Source organism: Mirounga angustirostris, unplaced genomic scaffold, assembly GCF_029215605.1.
Source record: "Mirounga angustirostris isolate CCGP_5_RB_7025 unplaced genomic scaffold, mMirAng1.0.hap1 SCAF_1, whole genome shotgun sequence".
Lineage (NCBI taxonomy): Eukaryota > Metazoa > Chordata > Mammalia > Carnivora > Phocidae > Mirounga > Mirounga angustirostris.
In genome coordinates, this window is record NW_026991709.1 from 140,162,561 (window position 1) to 140,185,038 (window position 22,478).

At 37.7% G+C, this 22,478-nt stretch overlaps 1 protein-coding gene across 1 annotated transcript in view; it reads right to left on the reverse strand.

Annotated features, from left to right (window-relative positions):
- Window positions 1-22,478, reverse strand: part of NEK10 (NIMA related kinase 10) — a 233,142-nt gene that overhangs the window by 121,649 nt on the left and 89,015 nt on the right. The window contains exon 23 of the mRNA XM_045903905.2: window positions 17,963-18,038. Within this exon, the coding sequence (XP_045759861.2) occupies window positions 17,963-18,038 (76 nt within the window). The remainder of the gene's footprint in view (window positions 1-17,962; window positions 18,039-22,478) is intronic.

A 22,478-nucleotide genomic window follows, 5' to 3' on the forward strand; every position in this document is an offset into this window, starting at 1 on the left:
CCTCAATTGATGCAGAAAAAGCATTTGACAAAATACAACATCCTTTCCTGATTAAAACTCTTCAGAGTACAGGGCTAGAGGAAACATTCCTCAATTTCATAAAATCCATCTATGAAAAACCCACAGCGAATATCATTCTCAATGGGGAAAAGCTGAGAGCCTTTCCCTTAAGATCAGGAACACGTCAAGGATGCCCATTCTCGCCACTATTGTTCAACATAGTACTAGAAGTCCTAGCAACAGCAATCAGACAACAAAAAGAAATAAAAGGTATTCAAATTGGCAAAGAAGAAGTCAAACTCTCGCTCTTCGCAGATGACATGATACTTTATGTGGAAAATCCAAGACTCCACCCCCAAATTACTAGTACTCATCCAGCAATTCAGTAATGTGGCAGAATACAAAATCAATGCACAGAAATCAGTTGCTTTCTTATACACTAACAATGCAACCGTAGAAAGAGAAATTAGAGAATCAATCCCATTTATAATGGCACCAAAAACCATAAGGTACCTCGCTTGTAATAAACCTAACTAAAGAAGTAAAGGATCTATACTCTAGGAACTACAGAACACTCATGAAAGAAATTGAAGACACAAAAGAATGGAAAAATATTCCATGCTCATGGATCAGAAGGATAAACATTGTTAAAATGTCTATGCTGCCCAGAGCAATCTATACCTTCAACGCCATCCCAATCAAAATTCCAATGACATTTTTCAAAGTGCTGGAACAAATAATTCTAAAATTTGTATGGAATCAGAAAAGACCCCCAATCGCCAAGGAAATGTTGAAAAAGAAAAACAAAGCCGGGGGTATCACATTGCCTGATTTCAAGCTATATTATAAAGCCGTGATCACCAAGACAGCATGGTACTGACACAAAAACAGACATATAGACCAATGGAACAGAATAGAGAACCCAGATACAGACCCTTAACTCTATGGTCAAATAATCCTCAACAAAGGAGGAAAAAATAGGCAATAGAAACAAGACAGTCTCTTCAATATATGGTGCTGGGAAAACTGGACAGCTATATACAGAAGAATGAAACTCGACCATTCTCTAACACCATACACAAAGATAAACTCAAAATGGATGAAAGACCTCAATGTGAGACACAAAACCATCAAAATCCTAGAGGAGAACATAGGCAGTAACCTCTTCGACATCAGCCACAGTAACTTCTTTCAAGATACATCTCCAAAGGCAAGTGAAAGAAAAGTGAAAATGAACTTTTGGGACTTCATCAGGATAAAAAGCTTCTGCACAGCAAAGGAAACAGTCAACAAAACAAAGTCAACAAAACAGTCAACAAAACAGCAAAACAAAGTCTCCCACAGAATGGGAGAAGTTATTTGCAAATGACACTACAGACAAAGGGCTGATATCCAAGATCTATAAAAAACTTCTCAAACTCAACACCCAAAAAACAAATAATCAAGTCAAAAAATAGGCAGAAGACATGAACAGACACTTCTCAAAAGAAGACATACAGGGGCGCCTGGGTGGCTCACTTGTTAAGCATCTGCCTTCGGCTCAGGTCATGATCCCAGGGTCCTGGGATCAAGCCCCGCATCAGGATCCCTGCTCGGCGGGAAGCCTGTTTATCCCTCTCCCAGTCCCCCTGCTTGTGTTCCCTCTCTCGCTGTGTCTCTCTCTGTCAAATAAATAAATCTTTAAAAAAAAAAAGAAAGAAGAAGACATACAAATGGCTAACAGACACATGAAAAAATGTTCATCATCATTTGCCATCAGGGAAATTCAAATCAAAACCACATTGAGATACCACCTTACACCAGTTAGAATGGCAAAAACTGACAAGGCAAGAAACAACAAATGTTGGAGAGGTTGTGAAGAAAGGGGAACCCTCTTACACTGTTGGTGGGAATGCAAGTTGGTACAGCCACTTTGGAAACCAGTGTGGAGGTGCCTCAAAAAGTTAAAAATAGAGCTACCCTATGACCCAGCAATTGCACTACTGGGTATTTACCCCAAAGACACAAATGTAGTGAAAAGAAGGGCCATATGCATCCCAATGTTCATAGCAGCAATGTCTGCAATAGCCAAACTGTGGAAAGAGCCAAGGTGCCCTTCAACAGATGAATGGATAAAGAAGATGTGGTCCATATATACAATGGAATATTACTCAGCCATCAGAAAGGATGAATACCCAACTTTTACATCAACATGGATGGGGACTGGAGGAGATTATGCTAAGTGAAATAAGTCAAGCAGAGAAAGTCAATTATCATATGGTTTCACTTATTTGTGGAACATAAGGACTAGCATAGAGGACATTAGGAGAAGGAAAGGAAAAATGAAGGGGGGGATTCGGGGGGGGGTGAACCATGAGAGACTATGGACTCTCAAAAAAAACCACGTTTCCCATCTAAAAGTAGAGATAATGATGATCCTCCTCATAAGACCACTGAAAGTATTATATGAGACAATTCCCACAATAGTAAGTGCTCAACAAAGTGTCATTTATTATTATTAATATAAATAAAAGGAGATCCATCACCATTTTTGCACTCCTCTCCCACTTTCATGGGGGAAGAGGGAATTGGGTAAGTGTGCATCTGATGTCCTCGCTTTTCTTTATGCTTTACCGCACTCATTAAAAACCATTACCACTACCCCTGTGCCATAGAGGCACTACAGCTCCTTTATGCAGAAAAGGCACTTATTAAAGGCCATTAAGAGGCTGACAGTCTCCAAGAGGACCCCAGGGTCAGGATTGGGGGCTGTACAGTGAGGAACAATACCCCTGGCACAGTTAGCACCACTGACACAGGGCAACAGACATCAGGATCCCAGCATCACCATCTTCCACCACCACCTCTGCCCTCGCTCCAAATTGGACTCGTCCCAGCATGTGCCCTCTCCCATTTTCACTTGCAAATCCAACTCTTGCTGAGGTTATCTGAATGATGGAGTCTGAGCCCCATGGTAGCCACTTGCTACATTTTTTCTGGTGACTTGCTTAAGGAGAGGATATTCATCAAGTAGGAAATTCCCCAAATGTAGAACATGTGTTCAAAAGTCATCTGGACAGTCGGAAAATATGACAAATGTCCAGTCTATGTGTTTGAGGAATTGTCCCAAACCAAATAAAACATAACTACAAATAAAAAAGAAAGACAGAAAAAGAAAGAGAGATTGGGGGAACAACCTACCTATTGAGGGAATTCTTGTAAAGTATATCTTGTGTCCAATAGCCTGTGATGCTTGGGCCTGGGGATGAGCACTAGCCATTTTGTGAGTTGGCCTAACCGCTGTAGCTAGGGTCACAGGAACATTTTGGGATACCTCAGGCCAAGTGGGCTAATGCTGTGACTTTGGGTGACCCCTTCCCAGACCTCAGCCAACTCCCCAGAGTAATTAAAACTCAAAGTGAACAGAAGCAAATTCCATTTCAGCTCAATGTGAGTCATCAACCATGAGTTAGAAATGTTCGAAGAGAATATTACCTGGTCAACCAGTATCTGTAACATTAAGATGACAAGGTTTTTATCCTTATTAGAGAAGATGTATAAAAAATGGAAATGCAAATATTGAAACAAGAAAACAAATCACTTCTATCAAGTATATCCATCCATTGTACCACTAATTAATCTTATTGTCAAACACAGAATCCTAAAATTGTGTTCTGTTTTTCTCTATGTTACATATACATAAAATAAGTCACCACAAGGACTTTGAGTTTTTCCTTTGAAATTTATATACTATCTCCTCTTTTTTAAAAAAAAGACTTTATTTTTTTAGAGGAGTTTTAGGTTCACAACAAAATTGAAAGGAAGGTATGGAGAATTCCCAAGAACCCCATTCCCCCACATCCCCTTTCTCTTTTATTCCCATTAACAGCAGGTTCAAATCAGCCCTCACTGGGATTATCATAAAGCCTTACTCATTAAGTGCTTTCATTCATTCATTCATTCACTGAACAAGTATTTACTGAGCACCTACTATATGCCAAGTCCTCTCTTTCAGAGTTTTGCTATAAAAGAAAAGAGGAAAGTGGGTCAGTAGCTAAAGGGAAAGAGAAGTGTTTGTTTTTAAGACGGGAAAAATGACAGTATGCTAGCAAATTGGTAGGACTGAGTCAGTGGAAGCACAGAAATTAATACTGCAAAATTGAGAGGGGAGCATTCTGGAGTGATGCCCTGTAGGAAATGGAGACACAGGAGGAGGGCTGGCCTTTCTAGGACCATGGAAACAGAGTCACATGACAGGAGGGCCATTATAGGGACACAGGGCCAGATAGGTGGGAAGGCGTGGAAGAAAAGCTGGGAGAAGTTCTCTTCTGATTGCTCCTACTTTCTCAGCAAAATAGGGATCAGGGGCACCAGTGGTTGACGTTGAAATTCCTCCCTCTTGCCCTTGATCAGTATCTTAGTCAAACACCTCCTCACACCCTCCAGCACACACTCACTTCCCATCTCCCCAGTCTCCTGCAGCCCCTTCAGCTACCTGTGTCCTTCTCCAAGCTTGTTCTGCTGCTCGCCATCAATGGGGCAGCAGAAGGGTTCATGATAAACACTTGATTCCATCAAAACACAGGTTATTTGTCCTTAATCCATTAGTACAAAACTTGAAAATATATATTACTAGGTAGGTGATACCCATAAGCAAGGAAACACAATTTTATTCATATGACCAGAGCAAAAACAGAAAATAATGAAAATCTTTTGTTAACTGTGTATGAACAGATAAGGAGGAAAGGCCCTGTTAATCAGAGAAGGTGCCATAAACATGTGTACTTGCCAGTGGCCGACAATTTGATTAAAAACTACTCAGAAAACATTCAGTTAAGACTGATCTAGTTTAAATTCTGACATTGACACATACAAAGGCCTAAGAACTTCTAGCTAGCTATTCTTATCTTAATGGCCATAAAAAACTCTGGTGAAAATGAAATTTTCTTTTAGAAAACGAGAAATTAATCACCAATGAATATTCCGAGTTGTTGGATTTTCCACATATTGATAATTATTTTGCTGTAAAAACTTCTTTGCCTTCTTATTTCTAATTGATTTTCAGCCAATTATACATGCCCTGTGTCATATGAATTAGGGAGAAGCTGGAAATAATTTTTAATGTCTTAAAAAAGTAGACTGGTTGACTAATTTATGATTTACCCAGATAACAGAACACAATATGGATATAAAGCTCAGGTAAAAAAAGAGCATTCATTTATATCAGCACGTGTGTATCTATGTACGTGCACAGAGGAGGATTTGAAATTGAGACACGAAGTGGTTTTTTGAGTTTTGTCCCACCTCTGGGCTAGTAGGATTATGAGTGTTCCTAATAGGATTTTTTTCATTATTTTCTGCAATGAGAATATACTGCTTTAATCATAAGCAAACAATTAGAAGAAACTTTAATCATCAAGTTTTGAACTTTTGGGGGACTTAGGGGTTTTGTTGTTCTTTGTTTTATTTCTGATTGTCATCCTTTAATTTTTAATTCATTTTTAGTTCATGATGCCAGATTTGGCAGGATTTCCAGATATTTCTGTTTTTATGATCATAATATACATATACTATCGGTAACCTATCTTTCCACTTAACAATATACTGTGCATATGCTTTTAGGTCAACAAACACACTACTATAATACCACTTACCATTATTTACCTAGCCAACCTAACCAGCCCCCCCATTTCACTGTACAATAGCCACAATAGTTGAAAATAATCTAGAAATAAAATATCAAATACATAGGGGAAAAAAGAAAAAAAATAAGTAAAAACGTTTACATATCTAAAAACATTCTGAAAATTACAATCTACAATTTTAAAAATCAGTGATGAGAAATATTCATTTATACTAATTTCATTATTTGCTTACATTGGCACCACAACCAATTTGCTTTCAATCAAATTCTTTGCAAATTGCCTGAAACCCAACTAATGTAGGAAAGCTCCAGATTTTATAGTGAGGGTAAATGTGGGGAAGGAGGAAGGGAAGAGAAAGCAGACTGGAAAATCTTTTAGGGACATTTACAATTTTAATTTGCTCCATCAGTAAATGAAGTCAGTAAATGAAACGAAGTAAAATCAACCCTTATGTGGAACAAATGCATCTATTTGAGCTAAAAATGCAGCACTAAAATTGCACTTTAAAAAAGGGAACTTGGATTCCTCCTCGTCAGATGAGTTCATGTGGCTTTCCTAAGGCATTAGAAAAGGTTTAGTATGGGCAATTTTTTTTGTGGAATATCTGGAAGCCTGAATTGAAGGTTTAGAACTATGAAGAAAGAGGGAAGAAATTTAGAAGGAAAGACTTAGAATCTTTCACTATATGAAGAATTATTAAATGGTGGTTAGTGATCCGCTGCTCTGCACAGTCACTAGAGTCCAAAAAGAATTTCAAGTCATAAGAAAAGGACTTCAATTAGACAGAAGAATACTTTTGGGTTTTTCGCTTTCTGGCTATAGAAATTTTCAAAGGCCCCAAACAATGAAAAGAATTTATAAATCACCTCCCTTGGAGACTTTTTCCCCCTTAACCTATCATGAAGATGGTGAAAAATGAACCAGATATACACTTGTTAAGTCTTTGCTTCAAGAAGGAACACAAATTAAATGTTCTTTTTCAGGTTTCTCTAATCCTACTGCTTTATGGTATCTATTAGGAGGACCATAATGAGAACCAATTAACTGTAAATACAGTGAGGAGTCTGGGCAATTAAACAAATGGATTACATTCACCCAGTGATTACACTCTAGCCATCAAATTATCAAGCACTGCCTACTTCGAGTCACAAACAGAAACTAAATTCAGATCCAACAGCCTTGAAATTTCTCATTGTACATCGACTGCCATTTGCTTGTTTCTAATGATGTTTAAAAAAAATAGCTAGCATATCGGTTGACATCACACATTTTGTATTTGTATTCAAGCCAAATATCACCAGCTTTTAAAATTCAAGTACATAACTAAATAAAGTAATTATGGTAATTTTACAAAAAAGGATAATACAATCTCTCAATTCTAGTATATAATTATACAAATGCCTTCCTCTAAATATAAAATCACATAAAAATGTATAGTCTTGCTCCTTAACAAAAGACCGATTTTTAAAATGCAGTCAAGCAACTTCCAAGTGAACTTGACAGTCTTTATACAAGCTAGTAGACATACTCACAGAGAAGATTCCTAATCTGCTTCTGATTTTTAGTTATTACTTTCACAGTTATCTTCAAATGATCATTACATCATCTGCATCACATTACCATCTTCTTTACGAGTCCAGAACTATAGGGAGGCAGAAAGTCTCTCAGGATGAGATTGTGGAAAAAAAAAAAAAATTCTCACCTCCATCTAACTAGGAGGAAAATCTCAAACCAGTTGTCAGGGACTTCTTTAATGACTTCCTACTATCGACATAGAAGACTGTGTCCAGAAAGAGTTGAGAAAATTTTAGATTTGCTCAAAGAACAGAAGAGGATCAGACACATTTCTGCTGGCTTGCACAAAGACTTTGAGGCCACACTGCAAGTGTGTTTCTCATGCACTAGTCAGAGTGTTTTCCTTTGTAAGTCAAAGCATATGCTGTAGGTATCTTCCCTACTCCCTTGACCCTTACTTCTTCAGAGCATACTGGCCTGAGTCCCAACCATTTGCATGTTTGTCTGAGGATTTTTCTTAACCTGTTGGACCTTCTTTGCCTACAGCACAACAAGGCTGAGGTGTCAGTCAACTTGTGTACCCCAGGAACCGACCTTAACCGATGATGTATGACTGGGCGTAATCATCCCACTCTCTCCTCTTGGGTGAGATCATTGAGTTATACATTTAAACTGGCTCCAGCAGGTTGGAGGCCCCAAGAAACTCTTTATCTGTTGTCTTCCCTTCTTTGTCTCTCTTCCCCCCCCCCCCACCCTTGTTTCCTAGGATCCCCTCTGGAACAAACCACTTGCACATGAACCCTTGTCTCCAAGTGTACCCTGGGGGCAACCTGAACTAAGAGTCAAGCGAAAGATACACAGCAAGGTTAGGCAACCAGAGGAATTAATTCATTGATAGGCTTCTGTACATATAAGAAGAGCAAAGTTGCAGCTGGGTCTTAAGGAAAATGGAATCTAGGGTTTGGACATTGCCAGAACTTTTCCTCTTATCCCTCTTACTCTCTCCAAGTATTGGCCTCCTTCTCAGATGGACCTCCACCATGGCTACAAACATGGCCACCAAACCTTCCTGGGCCTTTCACATTCAAGCTTCACCTTTGTACTGAGTCCCAGCTAAGCACATTCTCAGGAAAGAATTCCAACTAGACCAGTTTCAATGAAGAGAACTCCCACTCTTGCCATTTTCCCCACAGGGGTGGGAATGCTAGCATTGGCCTACCTTGGGAGAAACACCAAGTCTGGGCAGCGCAAACAAGCTAGAGAGGCAAGATATCTAATGCAATGGGACTTACTAACCCACCTGGAATAGTACCTGGAGTGGAGTGCGGGAAGAAATATTTTCCTAAAGAATAAAGCTGTTGCTCCCAGCTAATATTTATTGAATCCCTGCTAGACTCCAAATGCTAGTGCAATCTACTTATCTCTATCTATTTTTCTATCTACCTATATATCTATCATCTATCTTTTCAATCCTCACAACAACCTTATGCAGTAGGAACTATTACTATCACCACCAGCTCTGCCATTTCAGATAAGGAAACTGAGACCCAGAAATAGTAAGCTACTTGCCCGAATTCAAACAGGAAGGCATTGAGCCAAGTGGAAACCCAGCCTAGAGTCTGCACCACATTATATTGGCTCCTAAGGGAGGACAGCCCTGCAGGCAAACCCAATGACCGCTCATTACTGAGGATTTTTCTTATTACTACTCATTACTACTCTCACTGCTGTGATTTGGAACACAGTTTATAAAGCTTATGGATGAAGCAGGCTTTGTTATAAAAATTGGGGATAAATTTAGAGTAAATAAGGTAAGGGGATCTGGGTAGACTAAGAGGCAAGTGCTTTAAGGGGAATAGATAAGGTTCTCTTGAAACCCTAGAACACTAAAATGTGATTAGGTAATATATATAAAATCTTCAGAATTTACCCACGAAATGTGTGGATCCTGCAAGTTTCGCTTTCTGTGAAAATGAGGTTTTGAAACGGCTGAGTGTTACCAATATGTATCAAAGTTACATACAGTTCACATTTTCAAATCTTTATTTTGTCATTTTATTATAGACCATAATATTGTCACAGATTGACAGTTTATTGTTTTGTTGTTACGTGTATTTTTTTGAAAATTTCTTCCCTAAAGGGCAGCTTGAATTTCAAATATTGGACTTGTAACTGTCAGCCTACTATTTTAGAGAAAACAATATCTGCCACTTCAAAAGAGGTTTTCTTTTATTGGCATTGTGCTATAGCCTCTCCTAGGATTGTTAAGGGCATTCTGAAATGCCAAGATTAAAAATCAATAATTAAAATTAAGTTCAAAATGTAATAATAGTACAGAGTATTAATATTAGCTAAATAAGTTATGAAATAAATTGATGTAAATGGATTTATGATTGGTAATGTCATTGGGTAATATATTCATAAGAATAAGACAGGCTGAATGTAGCACTGCAAAATAACTAAAATGTTTCTTTAATTCTCTGCCTCTGATATGATAATTTGACCTTCATATTTCCCCACTGTTTAAATCCTCTCACTTCCCCCACAGTTTCCTTTCTCTGTTTATCCTCATCACTGTTCTCTTTTCTTTGTTTCCCTTCTGACCGTTTGATCAGTCGGTCAGAGTCCCTTCCAAGCAAGTCCTGTCATAGTGTCTGTATGGGAGGAAAATATGTTACTTTGTATAAACCCTGCATAGTGCATAGACCATGGCACAACTATTACACAGAAAAGTATGGTGCCCCCTCCACCCCCGGGCCTGTCCCTCAAGTTCTGCAGCACTGGCAGCTCCCTGTTCTACCATAGCTTTCTGTACCATTCCTAGGGACTTCCTCTGTGCACCTGCCAGAGGCTCACCTAAGCACTGTGTGGCTTACTAATCCTTGATCATTCTACTTGTGTGTGTATATATATGTGTGTGTGTGTGTGTGTCTCCCCAAATTAAGTTGAATTCTCCCCATGGGAAAGAACTAAGTTATCTGCTCCTGACAAGTGCTGAGGTATCTAGATGAGAAACAGGTGAAGATGAACAGTTTCATTCTGCAGATCTTCTGAACAATAGTATCTCCATTAAGTGACTGCCAGGCTGAGAGATACCCAGGGGGTCTATAATGCCCAGAGGAAAATTCCAGGTCTCCCACTATTCCAACATAAAATCCAACCCAACCAAACCACAGCTCCTGCTTCTGCCTAAATATGCTGAGTCTGTTAAGAATTGAACTGAAGGAGAATTTCATTTTCACACTCTGGCGATGTACCAAAGCTTGAAGTACAGAGAAATAAATTGTATTGTATGGAGGAAATAAAGGCATTGACCATGCCATGGCAGTACTGTGGACCTATTCTACTAATGCCCCATCCTCAGGTGTGTTGAGCCAGACCTTGGACTTCATGTCTTAGCTATCGATTTAATACCTCCTAGCTCCTAATGCACCCTCCAATAAACAATGGCATTTCTTTAAGTATTTTTCCTATAAAGTGAGCACAATGTTAAACTCTCTGCAGATAGAGCTAGAGGGACATTGCAGGATGAAGAGGGTTCCTGCAATTTCCAGCATGGGCCAGGGGTAGGCAGTATAGGCATGAGATGATCCAGGGGAATCCTCTTGGAATGCCACTCCATCACAGTCACATAAACAAAAGGCTACCTGGAACAGATTCAAGGGGCCCTCGCCAAGAATCAACACTCACTGTCAGATATGGGAGGCTATCTTGGACCTTCTGAACAAGACAATACTTCAGTCGGATGCATCCACATAAGTGAGCCTGTTGGAACCAACAGAGGAACTGCAGAGCACACCCATACAGACTGTTGTTAAGTAATTAAATTTTGGGATGATCGTTCTATAACAGTAGATAATCAAAACATACATCTTCTCATCATCAAATAATTCATCTAATTTCTTAATTATCAATAAATTAATTTGTGTTTAAGAATAGGAGGACATTTCCTTTGGTCAAACCACTCCCCCCGCCCCAAAAGACATGTTAAAGTAAGACATCTGACCATCCTGTAATCCCTCTCACATCTACTTCCAATAGGAAATGTGGAATATTCAACATAATGACTTGGATATCAAATGTTTAAAATGGCAAACTAGACAAATAACTCAGGCAAATGTGGAGAAAGACATCCATTGCTTACCATGTTTACCTGTGGGTAAGGTAAAATAAAGACTTTAAAAGGGTAAGGAAAAGGAAATGTAGAACTGAAGATATGTGATTTGGAATTACCAGTCAATAAGAAGCAAGGACTTCCACTGACAAAATCAATCATCAGAGAACTCCTTTTCTTGTTTTTGTGCTGCTGGGGAGTTCAGAAGAAATTAGACTCTAAAAAATCCATAATGTACATCACATTATGTATCTATATTCAAACTTCTAATCTAGACTTGGCCAAGTGTTTCACATTGCCAGAGACCTACAAAATGAAAACTGGCCATATCCTAACTGTATTCTATAAGGTATTGTTCTCCATTCATACATTTCCTGTGATGTCAGTAGAATCAAAGACACTATAGCCTTATATGAAGCTATAAATGTCCTTAACCTGAATTTTTTTTTCTTTCCTAGAAAGAACTAACTTTTTTTTTTTTAAAGATTTTATTTATTTATTTGAGAGAGAGAGAATGAGAGAGAGCACATGAGAGGGGGGAGGGTCAGAGGGAGAAGCAGACTCCCTGCCGCGCAGGGAGCCCGATGCGGGACTCGATCCCGAGACTCCAGGATCATGACCTGAGCCAAAGGCAGTCGCTTAACCAACTGAGCCACCCAGGCGCCCCAGGAAAATGTTTTTTTTTTTTTTAAGATTTTATTTATTTATTTGAGAGAGAGAGAATGAGAGAGAGAGAGCATGAGAGGGGGGAGGGTCAGAGGGAGAAGCAGACTCCCTGCCGAGCAGGGAGCCCGATGCGGGACTTGACCCCGGGACTCCAGGATCATGACCTGAGCCGAAGGCAGTCGCTCAACCAACTGAGCCACCCAGGCGCCCCAGAAAGAACTAACTTTTAAGTTAGAATTCAGAATGCCTCTGGACATTAAGTCTGTTATCAGTATTCAAAACTTATCTAAAATTGTTTAAAAGTGTTGCATGATGAGAAAATAACTGTGAAAATTAGAAAAAATGTAAAACAAGAATTTTTAGTATTCATTTCAAAGTAAAACTTGGCAAACAATACATACATGATGTAGGCTACCTGGAAGGTATGCATTCCAGAGAACAAATCACAGTGTTCCCAAGGCAGACATCAGCCAGAGTACAGTATTTCTCATTGTTGACCTATGAGTTCAGTCTACCAGTGACTGACCCGTTAGCAGCAGCACAGCTGAGAGGCCAAGAACACACCCTCCTGCAATCAGGCTGTGTGAATTTAAATCCAGGCTCTCCACTTCCTAGCCATGATGCTGCGCAGGATCATTTAACCTCCCCAAAGATTACTGAAGACAGTCACACCTATTTTAAAAGAGGTTGGAAGATCAAATGACTTAATATTTGCAGAGAACTTAAAACAGTGTCTGCCACATAGCAAACTCCATTCATGTGTTAGATAAATAAAAATGAGCACAAATATGGGGTTGGCAACATAATGGTAGACACTATGGGGTGGAACACCATTAATAGATACTCTCTAGTAGTTTCTATCTCGCAGCTTCCATTTAAATTCATGAGACCATGTGACCTATTCTATTGAGTCTTAAGATGTATTTAGAGTTCAATTTGTGTAAATAAATTCTGAGTTTGTTCAAAATTCACTCCTACCTCATCTAAGCAGATAATAAAACAGTCCTCTCTCTCTCTCCTCCTCCCTCCTTCATGTGTGTGTAAACATTGGGTGTGTGTGTGTGTGTGTGTGTGTATTTATAGAGCTTTGGAAAGGGGTGATATTATATATTATTCAGGTATATATTATCCTGCTGGGCCACAGAGAAGCCATGAATAAACGCAATTACAGGTAAAACCATCCCCACATCCCATCTGCTCAAGGCCCCACTATGGAAAGTTCTGTTCCTCCAGGTTCCCTGTCTTTGCATGCTAAACACATACTCCTTCCCTTTCACACTCCTCAGCTGCTAGAAAAATCCTGGTCCCTCCTAGTAACCAAAGCAGCCATTCAGGGGAGAAGGAACTATAAATAAATACAGCATAAGTAATTCTTCTCTGTTGTAATTCTTAAGAAATGAATCTGATTCTTAGACACAATGCAATCTATATATTCAAATGAGCACTACCCTTTCAAATTTTAGACTCACATTAGCAGATACCAATCACTGTGATCTAATGAGCACTTACCATATGCCAGCCAGGCATTGTTCCAAGCACTCAACAGGTACCACCTCACTTAATCTGACGACAATCCTAGAAGGTGGGCACTATTAATAATCTCAGATTACAGATGAGGAAACTGAGGCACAGAGAAGTTCAATAATTTATAACTCCCAACAGTAGACCCAGGACTTAAACCCAGGCAGTCTGATTCCAGATCCTATACTCTTAATAATGACCTTACCAATCTGCCTCTTATCATCACATCCTTTTTCCAATTATGCTCTCATTCTTTAAAATTCTTCTTTAGCAATTTCCCTCAGGACCAATTTATCAGTCATAGAAGAATACTTGTCTCAATAACTTCTAATCATTCCACAGTTTATTTTTTAAATGATAATATCCTACCTGATCCCATTATTCACTCTTTTGGTAACCATAACAAATATAAATATAAGGTAAATAAATAGAAAAAATACAGCAGACTCTGGCACCAAAGTACGTACTGTTTCAAACTAAAAATGTTCCCTTTAAGCCTCATGAAGGCAAAAGTCAGAAAAATTCAAAGATACATTGGTGCTTTAGACCCTGATAAAAACACACATGGATTTTTCATCATATTAAAATACAGAATGTGGGATATTTATATAATGGAATATTATTTAGCCATTAAAAAGAAGGAAATCCTGCTATTTGCAACAACATAAATGAACCTAGGGGATATTATGCTAAGTGAAATAAGCCAGACAGACAAAAACAAAACAAAACAAAAAAGCTGATTTCATAAAAAGAGAGAGTAGAGTGATGGTTGCCCAGGGCTGGGGGTAGGGAGAAACTGGGAGATGTAGATCAAAGGATACAAAATTTCAGTTATAAGAAGAAAGAGTTTTCTGAAAAACAAACAGGGTTCTAGAGGGGAGGGGGGTGGGAGGATGGGTTAGCCTGGTGGTGGGTATTGAGGAGGGCACATTCTGCATGGAGCACTGGGTGTTATGCACAAACAATGAATCATGGAACACTTCATCTAAAACTAATGATGTAATGTATGGGGATTAACATAAGAATTAAAAAAAAAAAAAGAAGAAGAAAGAGTTCTGAGGATCTAAGGTACAGCATGGTGCCTGTGATTAATAATATGGTATTGTTTGCTGAAAAGTTGCTGAGAGTAGATCTTGAGCATTGTTGCAAGAACACAACAGAAAAAAAATTAACTATGTGGGTGGATGTGTTAATTATCCTGATCTTAATAATCATCCCACCATGTGTACGTAAATCAAAGCATTATATTCTATATTTTAAATATATACAACTACATTTGTCCATTTTTCCTAATTAATAAAGTTTTTAAAATGGCATTTTCAGACAAACAAACAAAAAACAACCAGAAGGACTCATTTTCACTTTTTAAAAAAATATTTTTTCACTTTAATAATTCAAAATATTTATTAGGGTTCTGTCAGTCTGTTCCTTCAGGCCCCAGGGAAACAACAGTGAACAAAACTGACAACAGCCCTACTGTCAAGGAGTTTGTGTTTTAGTGGGAGGGACATAGGATAGACCAATTAAAATATGACATAATGTCAGATAGAGGTAGGTGCTAGGAAAATATAAAGCAAGAGAACAGGACAGAGTCTGAAGGAGGCTGCTATTTGGGGCAGGTGATCAGGAAAATCTCCCTCCAGAAGTGACATTAAAGCAGATACCAGAAGGAAGTAAGGACATAAACTCTGTAGCTAGCTGGAGAAAGAGTAACCACATAGGAGCATTTTGAAGATCTGAAGGAACAGCACAGGGGGAGAGTGATAGAAGATTAAAATTTTGTTTCAGTGGAAAGAAGCAATTTTCTTTATAGCCCATTGTGTCAGATACTGTTCATAACCATGCAAGTATTAGATCATTCATATAGTAAATACTTCTTGTGAGCCTATAACATACCAGACTCTGGCGGGTAGGGATAGTGGTGAACAAAATCATCTGGGCATATCACAAAATAAGTGAAAAGTTCAACCATAAGGAAAAGTGCACGGAGCATGTAGACCAGGGGAAACATGCGTTGGCTAAGGGGTTTCTCCTGAGGAGACTACCTCCAGAGGAGCGGTGGAGGATGAGAAAGAGTTAACCAGATGGCCAGTGGGAAAGAGAGTATTCCAGGCAGAGGGAGCAGCATGTGCCAAGGCCCTGTGGTCAGTGGGAACACAGCTGCAACAGCTAGAAATCAATAGAGTGAGGTCAGAGCTAAAGTAAAGACAATGACTTGGCAGGGCCTAGAGCGTGCAGGGTTGTGGGTTTGTAGCCACACTGAGGACTTGGTTTTTAAATAATGAGCAACTGGAAGCTACTGAAGTGTTCTAAGCCATTTAAGAGTTCTGAGTTTATTACAGCATTTTTAAGAATGCAAGAGGTATAGTCAATAGTTGGGTGTGCTTCACTTTGTCTCTGCTTGTCCAAGTTTACCTACAGGTTTATTTTGATCCATCCAATGGAAACTTCCCCAGCTTTCCTTTAAATTATCTAATGTTATAATGTGATTGGGATTACACTAAGCAATAAAGTCTCAAAGAATTCCCATTCCAGGATTAGTCAAAGTTTTTCATTCATATTAGCTCATAGTTGCTTATTATCCAGAAATCCCAAATAAACGTTCCATGAAGAACATGCCTAAAATGTTTCTCAGAGCTTCAAACTCTAAAATCTGCTCTGAAAATGCACATGAAGATAACGTACAGTCTTGGACTCTGGAATTGAAGTAAGACATACAGATAAAAACAAGAACCAAGGACCATATTTGGAGATTATTTTCCGTGAGAAGGATAACAATGACCTGCCTCATAATGAGTCAAATCAGAGGAAGAAAAGGAGCTTTTATTGACTCTCTGTTCTAGCACAATCATTCCAGTGTCCACAAACCATGTATCTAGCAGCTGAGATATAGAATAAAGACTGCTCTGAGGCACTTGCTACAAGAGTTAATAAAGAGAACTTTCTTCCATTAAATAAGGTAATATCTGAGCAAGCAAAGACAAAAGAAAGAGCAAAGGACATGGGAACATCAGACTCATCGAACGCTTGGGACCCTGGAGGGCAGGGACAGGCATCCCACGTCCACATTAATAGGCTCAGAGAAGCTTAGGATTATACAAAGATTATAGAATTTGGTGGGAAACACTTTGGTGATGGCTAAAAAGACAATTCAAGAAAAGGCAGGAGGTAGGAGACTCAGAGCAGGGAGGGCCATGAAATATATCTACTTTATTTTTGTCCAATTCACAAACTCAGAAAATGAGGATACAGAAAATTCAAAAGGAACTGGGCATGTCACTGAATTTATTAGAGAACGTTTTAAATTTGGAATAATTAAAACTTGAGAGCATAACTAGCCAACAATGTCAGAATCCTAGTAGGAACCCTGACACTATTCTGAACATTCTTGTAGGAAAGGAATTTTTTTTTTAAAGATTTATTTATTTATTTATTTGAGAGAGAGAGAATGAGAGAGAGCAAGCACATGAGAGGGGGGAGGGTCAGAGGGAGAAGCAGACTCCCTGCCAAGCAGGGAGCCCGATGCGGGACTCGATCCAGGGACTCGATCCAGGGACTCCAGGATCATGACCTGAGCTGAAGGCAGTCGCTTAACCAACTGAGCCACCCAGGCGCCCAGAAAGGAATTTTTAAAACGAGACTGTTACTTACAGAGAATTTCCACCCTCCCTTGAGAAGATTTATTCTGAATCCTATCCCCAGGAATCAATTGCACAACAACAGAGTAGATTAAAAAAGAAGACGGAATTGTCTAGATGGCTTGACCTGCTGAATGAGATTTGAGAATATTTCCCTGAATCTGTTATGTCTACTGACGACTCTATCTGCTTGCTAATTTGAAAAAATTCAAACAAGTAATATGTGATCAGCAAAAGAAGATTCTCACTGCCTAATAATCAATGGATTGTAAAGGAACCCTCAAAGCATGTTAAATAAGTTACAAATGTTTCAATTCATCAAAATATAAACACCCATTTACCCAAGAAGCACCAACTTTATAAACATATGTCTAAGTATATATGTCATCATTTATCCATTCACTCAATAAAATGTATTCAGCAACTATTACCTGCCAGGCGCCAGGATACGTATTAGTACACAAAAAACCATTCTCCTGCCCTTGAATGTTTATAGGCAGACAGAGAAAAACAGTCATTTTTTGAATAGGTACAATAAAACATTCCAAGTGTCATGGGGAGTAGTGAGTCTGCTAGTTCATTTACAGATTCTTCAACAACAATTGCACACCTACTACGTGCCAAGGATCGTTTGAATTTATAAGTAATAAAAGTAGTTTCCATGAGGGGCAGAGTTACCATAGAGGAAAGACAATTTTTTGTTGTTATTTCAAACACACATAATGATGTATACTTGTGTTCATGTATATTACCTGGGCAATTGAGGAAAACATTAAATAAGCTCTTTTTCCTAAAATCATCTTTCCTTTGCAAGCCAAGACATGAAACTAAAGCCCCACTCAGTTAGGTATGATGTTTGAAAACCATAAAATAATTGTCCTTACCAGGAATACAGGATTGTTCCAACAACAGAAGTGAGTTTACTGTTTTCTTGTTTTTGCTTTGCCAGCCCAAAGTCAGCTATAATTCACAAAAAATGCAATGTTATTATTATCGTGGTTCCTTAGCTTTTGATATTCTGCACAACAACTATTAAAGTTCACAACAGAAAGCTTTATTTTAACCTTCTGTCAAAATGTGTGTGCCAATCTTCCATACCACTCACAGTCTTAATTAATCACATATATATAATAGGCTGTTATGCTATGTATTTTGAAATAATGAGATTTATCACTAAAAAACTAAAATAAGTCTTGCCAACTGAAAGGTAGGGCAAAGTACTTATTGAACTTGTGATCCCACTTTTTAGGTTATCTTTATAATTTTCAAATAAATAAAATGAATCTGATATTTTGGCATATGCCAGGTATCAACTCATCTGGACAGAAAAAAAAAGAAAAAGAAAAGAAACTAAAATAAGGAAAGCCTGAATAACCACCATGGAGACCTGAACATCTGATATTAAATGGCATCTAACTGTACTGTCACAGTAAATAATGATATTCAGAATCATCTCAAAATATTTATATATCAACAAAGGATTTTGATTTTTAACTTAGAAAACCAAATATTTATATTTAATATGAGCACTAGCTGTACTTTTCAAAGCACCTTTAGATACTTCTCTTTTTTAAACCACTCAACAACTTAGGTCAAAGTGAAGGAAACAGATATTCTTCATAGCCTCCAACACTTGGAGAGATTTAATTACCAGAATTACACAAAAGGACAGTGCTGAACCAGGGCAAGAATTCAAGGTGCGATGCCTAAGAAGATGTGATGTTCACAATATCACTTTGTACAGTGCACCAAATGTTTATGATATTTCACTGCATTGTCCTTTTTTTCTTAAGATTTTATTTATTTATTTGACAGAAAAGAGAGAGAAAGTACACAAGCTGGGGGAGCTGCAGAGAGAGAGGGAGAAGCAGGCTCCCCACTGAGCAGGGAGCCTGACAAGGGGGCTCTTGATCCCAGGACTCTGGGATCATGACCTGAGCCGAAGGCAGATGCTTAACTGACTGAGCCACCCAGGCGCCCCCTCAGTGAACTTAAATAAAGGTATTTGATAATGTATTTATACTAATAGTCTTTCAGGCTGAAAATATTCCAAAGTAGCTAGACTTCAAACTAATAGTAATTCACATTATTAATAACAATACCTATTTACTAAACAACAACTTTGAAATAACACAAATTGAGCTGCTTACATGAATTGCCTAGTTGAATACTGCTAGCAATCCTGGAAGACTGGTATTATTATGGTTAGTGCAGCTTAGCACTTAAAAGCAAGAACTTGGGAACCAGCCTCAATTCAAATCCTGGCTCCATCATGTGCTACCAGAGTAACTCTGGGTAAGTTATTTAATCTCCTTTTGCAGTAGTTTTCTTACCTCTAAAACAAGGATTATAATAGCATAAATAGTTTTAAGTAATATGGTACAATAACAAAATCTGAATAAGCTAACATATGTAAATGCAGGATAATACAAGTTGAACAACTGATCCATATCATTATTCAATCTTCGCAGCCACCCATTTTATAAATGAGAAAACTGAGGCTCAGTTTACTTAGAGTTGAGTAACTTGCCCAAGGTCTCACAAGGAAAAATCAACAGTCAGATGTGAGTAGTAATTCTAAAGCCCCAAATCCTTATCAAAACACAGTACTACCAACAAAGAAAAATCAGGCCCAGATCATTTCAACAACAAATTCTAACATTTAAGGAATAAATATCAATTTGCACAAACTCTACCAAAAAATAGAAGAGAACACTTCCCAACTCATTTTATAAAGCCAAGATTACTCTGAGACTAAAGCCAAAGACATTAAAAGAAAAGGAAAACACAGAACAATATCGCCCATAAAAATAGACACACGCACACACACACACACACACACAGAAAGTATAACCTAGTAAAATCTAGACATAGATAAAAAGGGTAATATATAAGGGCCATTATGCCAGAAATACAAGGCTGATTCAACATTTAAAACTCAAAGTCAAATCAGCACATAAAGAAGGAAAATCATTTGATCATATGTATGAAAAGGTGTTGACAAAATTCAACATCTATTCTTTTCAGAAAAGTAAAAATAGGTATGCATTTCCTTAACCTGATAAAAGGCATCTATAAAAAGCTACAACTAATTTTCTACTTAACGTGAATATTTCTCCTTTAAGTTCAAAAACAAGGCTGGATGTCAACTAGATTTGTTGTGGTGATCATTTTACAATATATACAAACATCAAATTATTATGTTTTACACCTGAAAGTAATAACATGGTGTATGTCAATTAAATCTATTTTAAAAAGAAAACAAATAAAAGATGTGGCAATCTTGTTAATATATTGCTATACGTGTTGGAGAGATTGTCACATAAGCAAATTGTTTAATGTGCCTTAATAACTGAATTTTTAAAATAAAGCAAAAATATTTGTTTTCTTTTTTCCTTCTGAAGAAGATAAAGAGGAAGAAGATGGAGACAAAGAAGAAGAAGAAGGGAACACACTAGAACAATGGCAGAGAAACAAATATCCAGACAAAAGACATGAAAGATCTATGCAGGGAAAATTATAAAATTTTGTTAGAGTCATTAAAGAAGACTAAAATTAATGGAGAGAAACTCCAAGTTCATGGATTGGAATTCTCAATATTACATAGATGTCATTCTTCCTAAACTAACTTACATAATTCCAATCAAATGCCTCCAAATATTTTGGGTAGAATTTCACAAATTAAGTATAAAATTAACACACTTAATAGAAATAGAAAGGACTAAAAGGAGCCATGGATTTTGATGAAAAGAGACAACAAAATTTCCTATAAGATATTAAAAATTATTACAAGGCAATATTAACTCAAGGATACAAAGAGAAAAGAAAAGAAAAAAAAACAAAAAACAAGGAAAGAATATCCATTCTCACCATTCTTATTCAAGATTGTACTACAGGTCCAAGTAAGTACGATACTTGCATACAAATCTTTGCAAATATAATTTTTAATTTCTTTTTTAAGGGATTCATTGGAGTGAGATTACTGGATAATACAATAAGTGTATGCTTAAGTTTTTTAAAAACTGTCAAACCAAAATATTTTCCAGTGCTTTCTCACCAGAAATGTATGAGTTCTAGTTGCTTCTAAATCCTCACCAGCATTTGGTGTTGTCAGATTTATTTATTTATTTATTTAGGATTTTTTTTCCTCTAGTAAGCTCTAGGCTCAAGGTAGGGCTTGAACTCATGACCACGAGATCAAGAGTCACATGGTCTACCAACTGAGCCAGACAGGTCCCCTGTTGTCAGGTTTTTGGGTTTTTGTTTTTTTTTTAATTAGCCATTCTAGTAAGTATGTAGTGATAGTTCAGTATAGTTCTAATTTGCACTTCCCTAATGACTAATAGTGTTGAACATTTTTCATGTACTTATTTGCCATCTGTGTATCTTCTTTAGTGACGTACCTGTTCAAAATTTGACCCATTATTTGATTGAGTTGTTTGTTTCCTTACGATTGAGTTTTGAATACAAATTCTTCATCAGGTATACGATTTGCAAATATTTTCTCCTAGTCTGAAGCTTGTCTTTTCATTCTCTTAATGTCTTCCATAGAACAGAAGTTTTAAGCTTTGATGAAATTCAATTAATTTTTCTTTTATATATTGTGGTTTTGATGGTGTAGCTAAGAAATACTTGCCCAAGTCATGTAAAATAGTCCAGGTTATTCTGCTGAAAAGGCCAGATAGAGAAGAGCAGTCTGGAGGATGAGAGGCCCAGCTCCAGCCAAACTCCAGAGCCTACCTGCCAGCCATATGAGTCAAGGCTTCAGATGCAGCCCAGGCTGACAGCTTCACTGAAATCTCATAAGACACCCTGAGCCAGAACCACCTAGCTAAGCTGCTCCTGGATTCCTCAGAAATGATGAGAAAATAAATGTTTGTTGTCTTCAGCTGCTAAATTCACAGCAATTTGTTACACAGTAATGAAAATTAATACAACTGCTAACACCTTAGTCCAAAACACCATGAGCGCTCACGTAGGCTACCGAACAATACCTCCTAAAGAGGACTCATGCTTCTATCACTCCCTCCAAAACATAATTCTCCATCCCAGAGCCAAAATGATCTTGGAAAAACCAACAGCAGAGATCACCACTCACAAAATTAAAATTCTAGAGAGACTTCTAATAAATACTAAGATTAAAAGCCAAATTCCTACTGGGTATATAAATGACCATATATTATCTGGGTTTTCAGAAAGGTCTTTCTTGACCATACTATCATAAATATGTCCCTTTCTTTCCTACTCTTCTGTTACATTTATTTGATTCACATCTTTCATTATCTGATTTTTTTACATTATACTGCCATTTAAAATCACTTAAAATCTTTAATCAGATTTCATCAAAGATTACCAGACATATTACATGCCATGATTAGCTTTCTATAAACAACTTTGCTT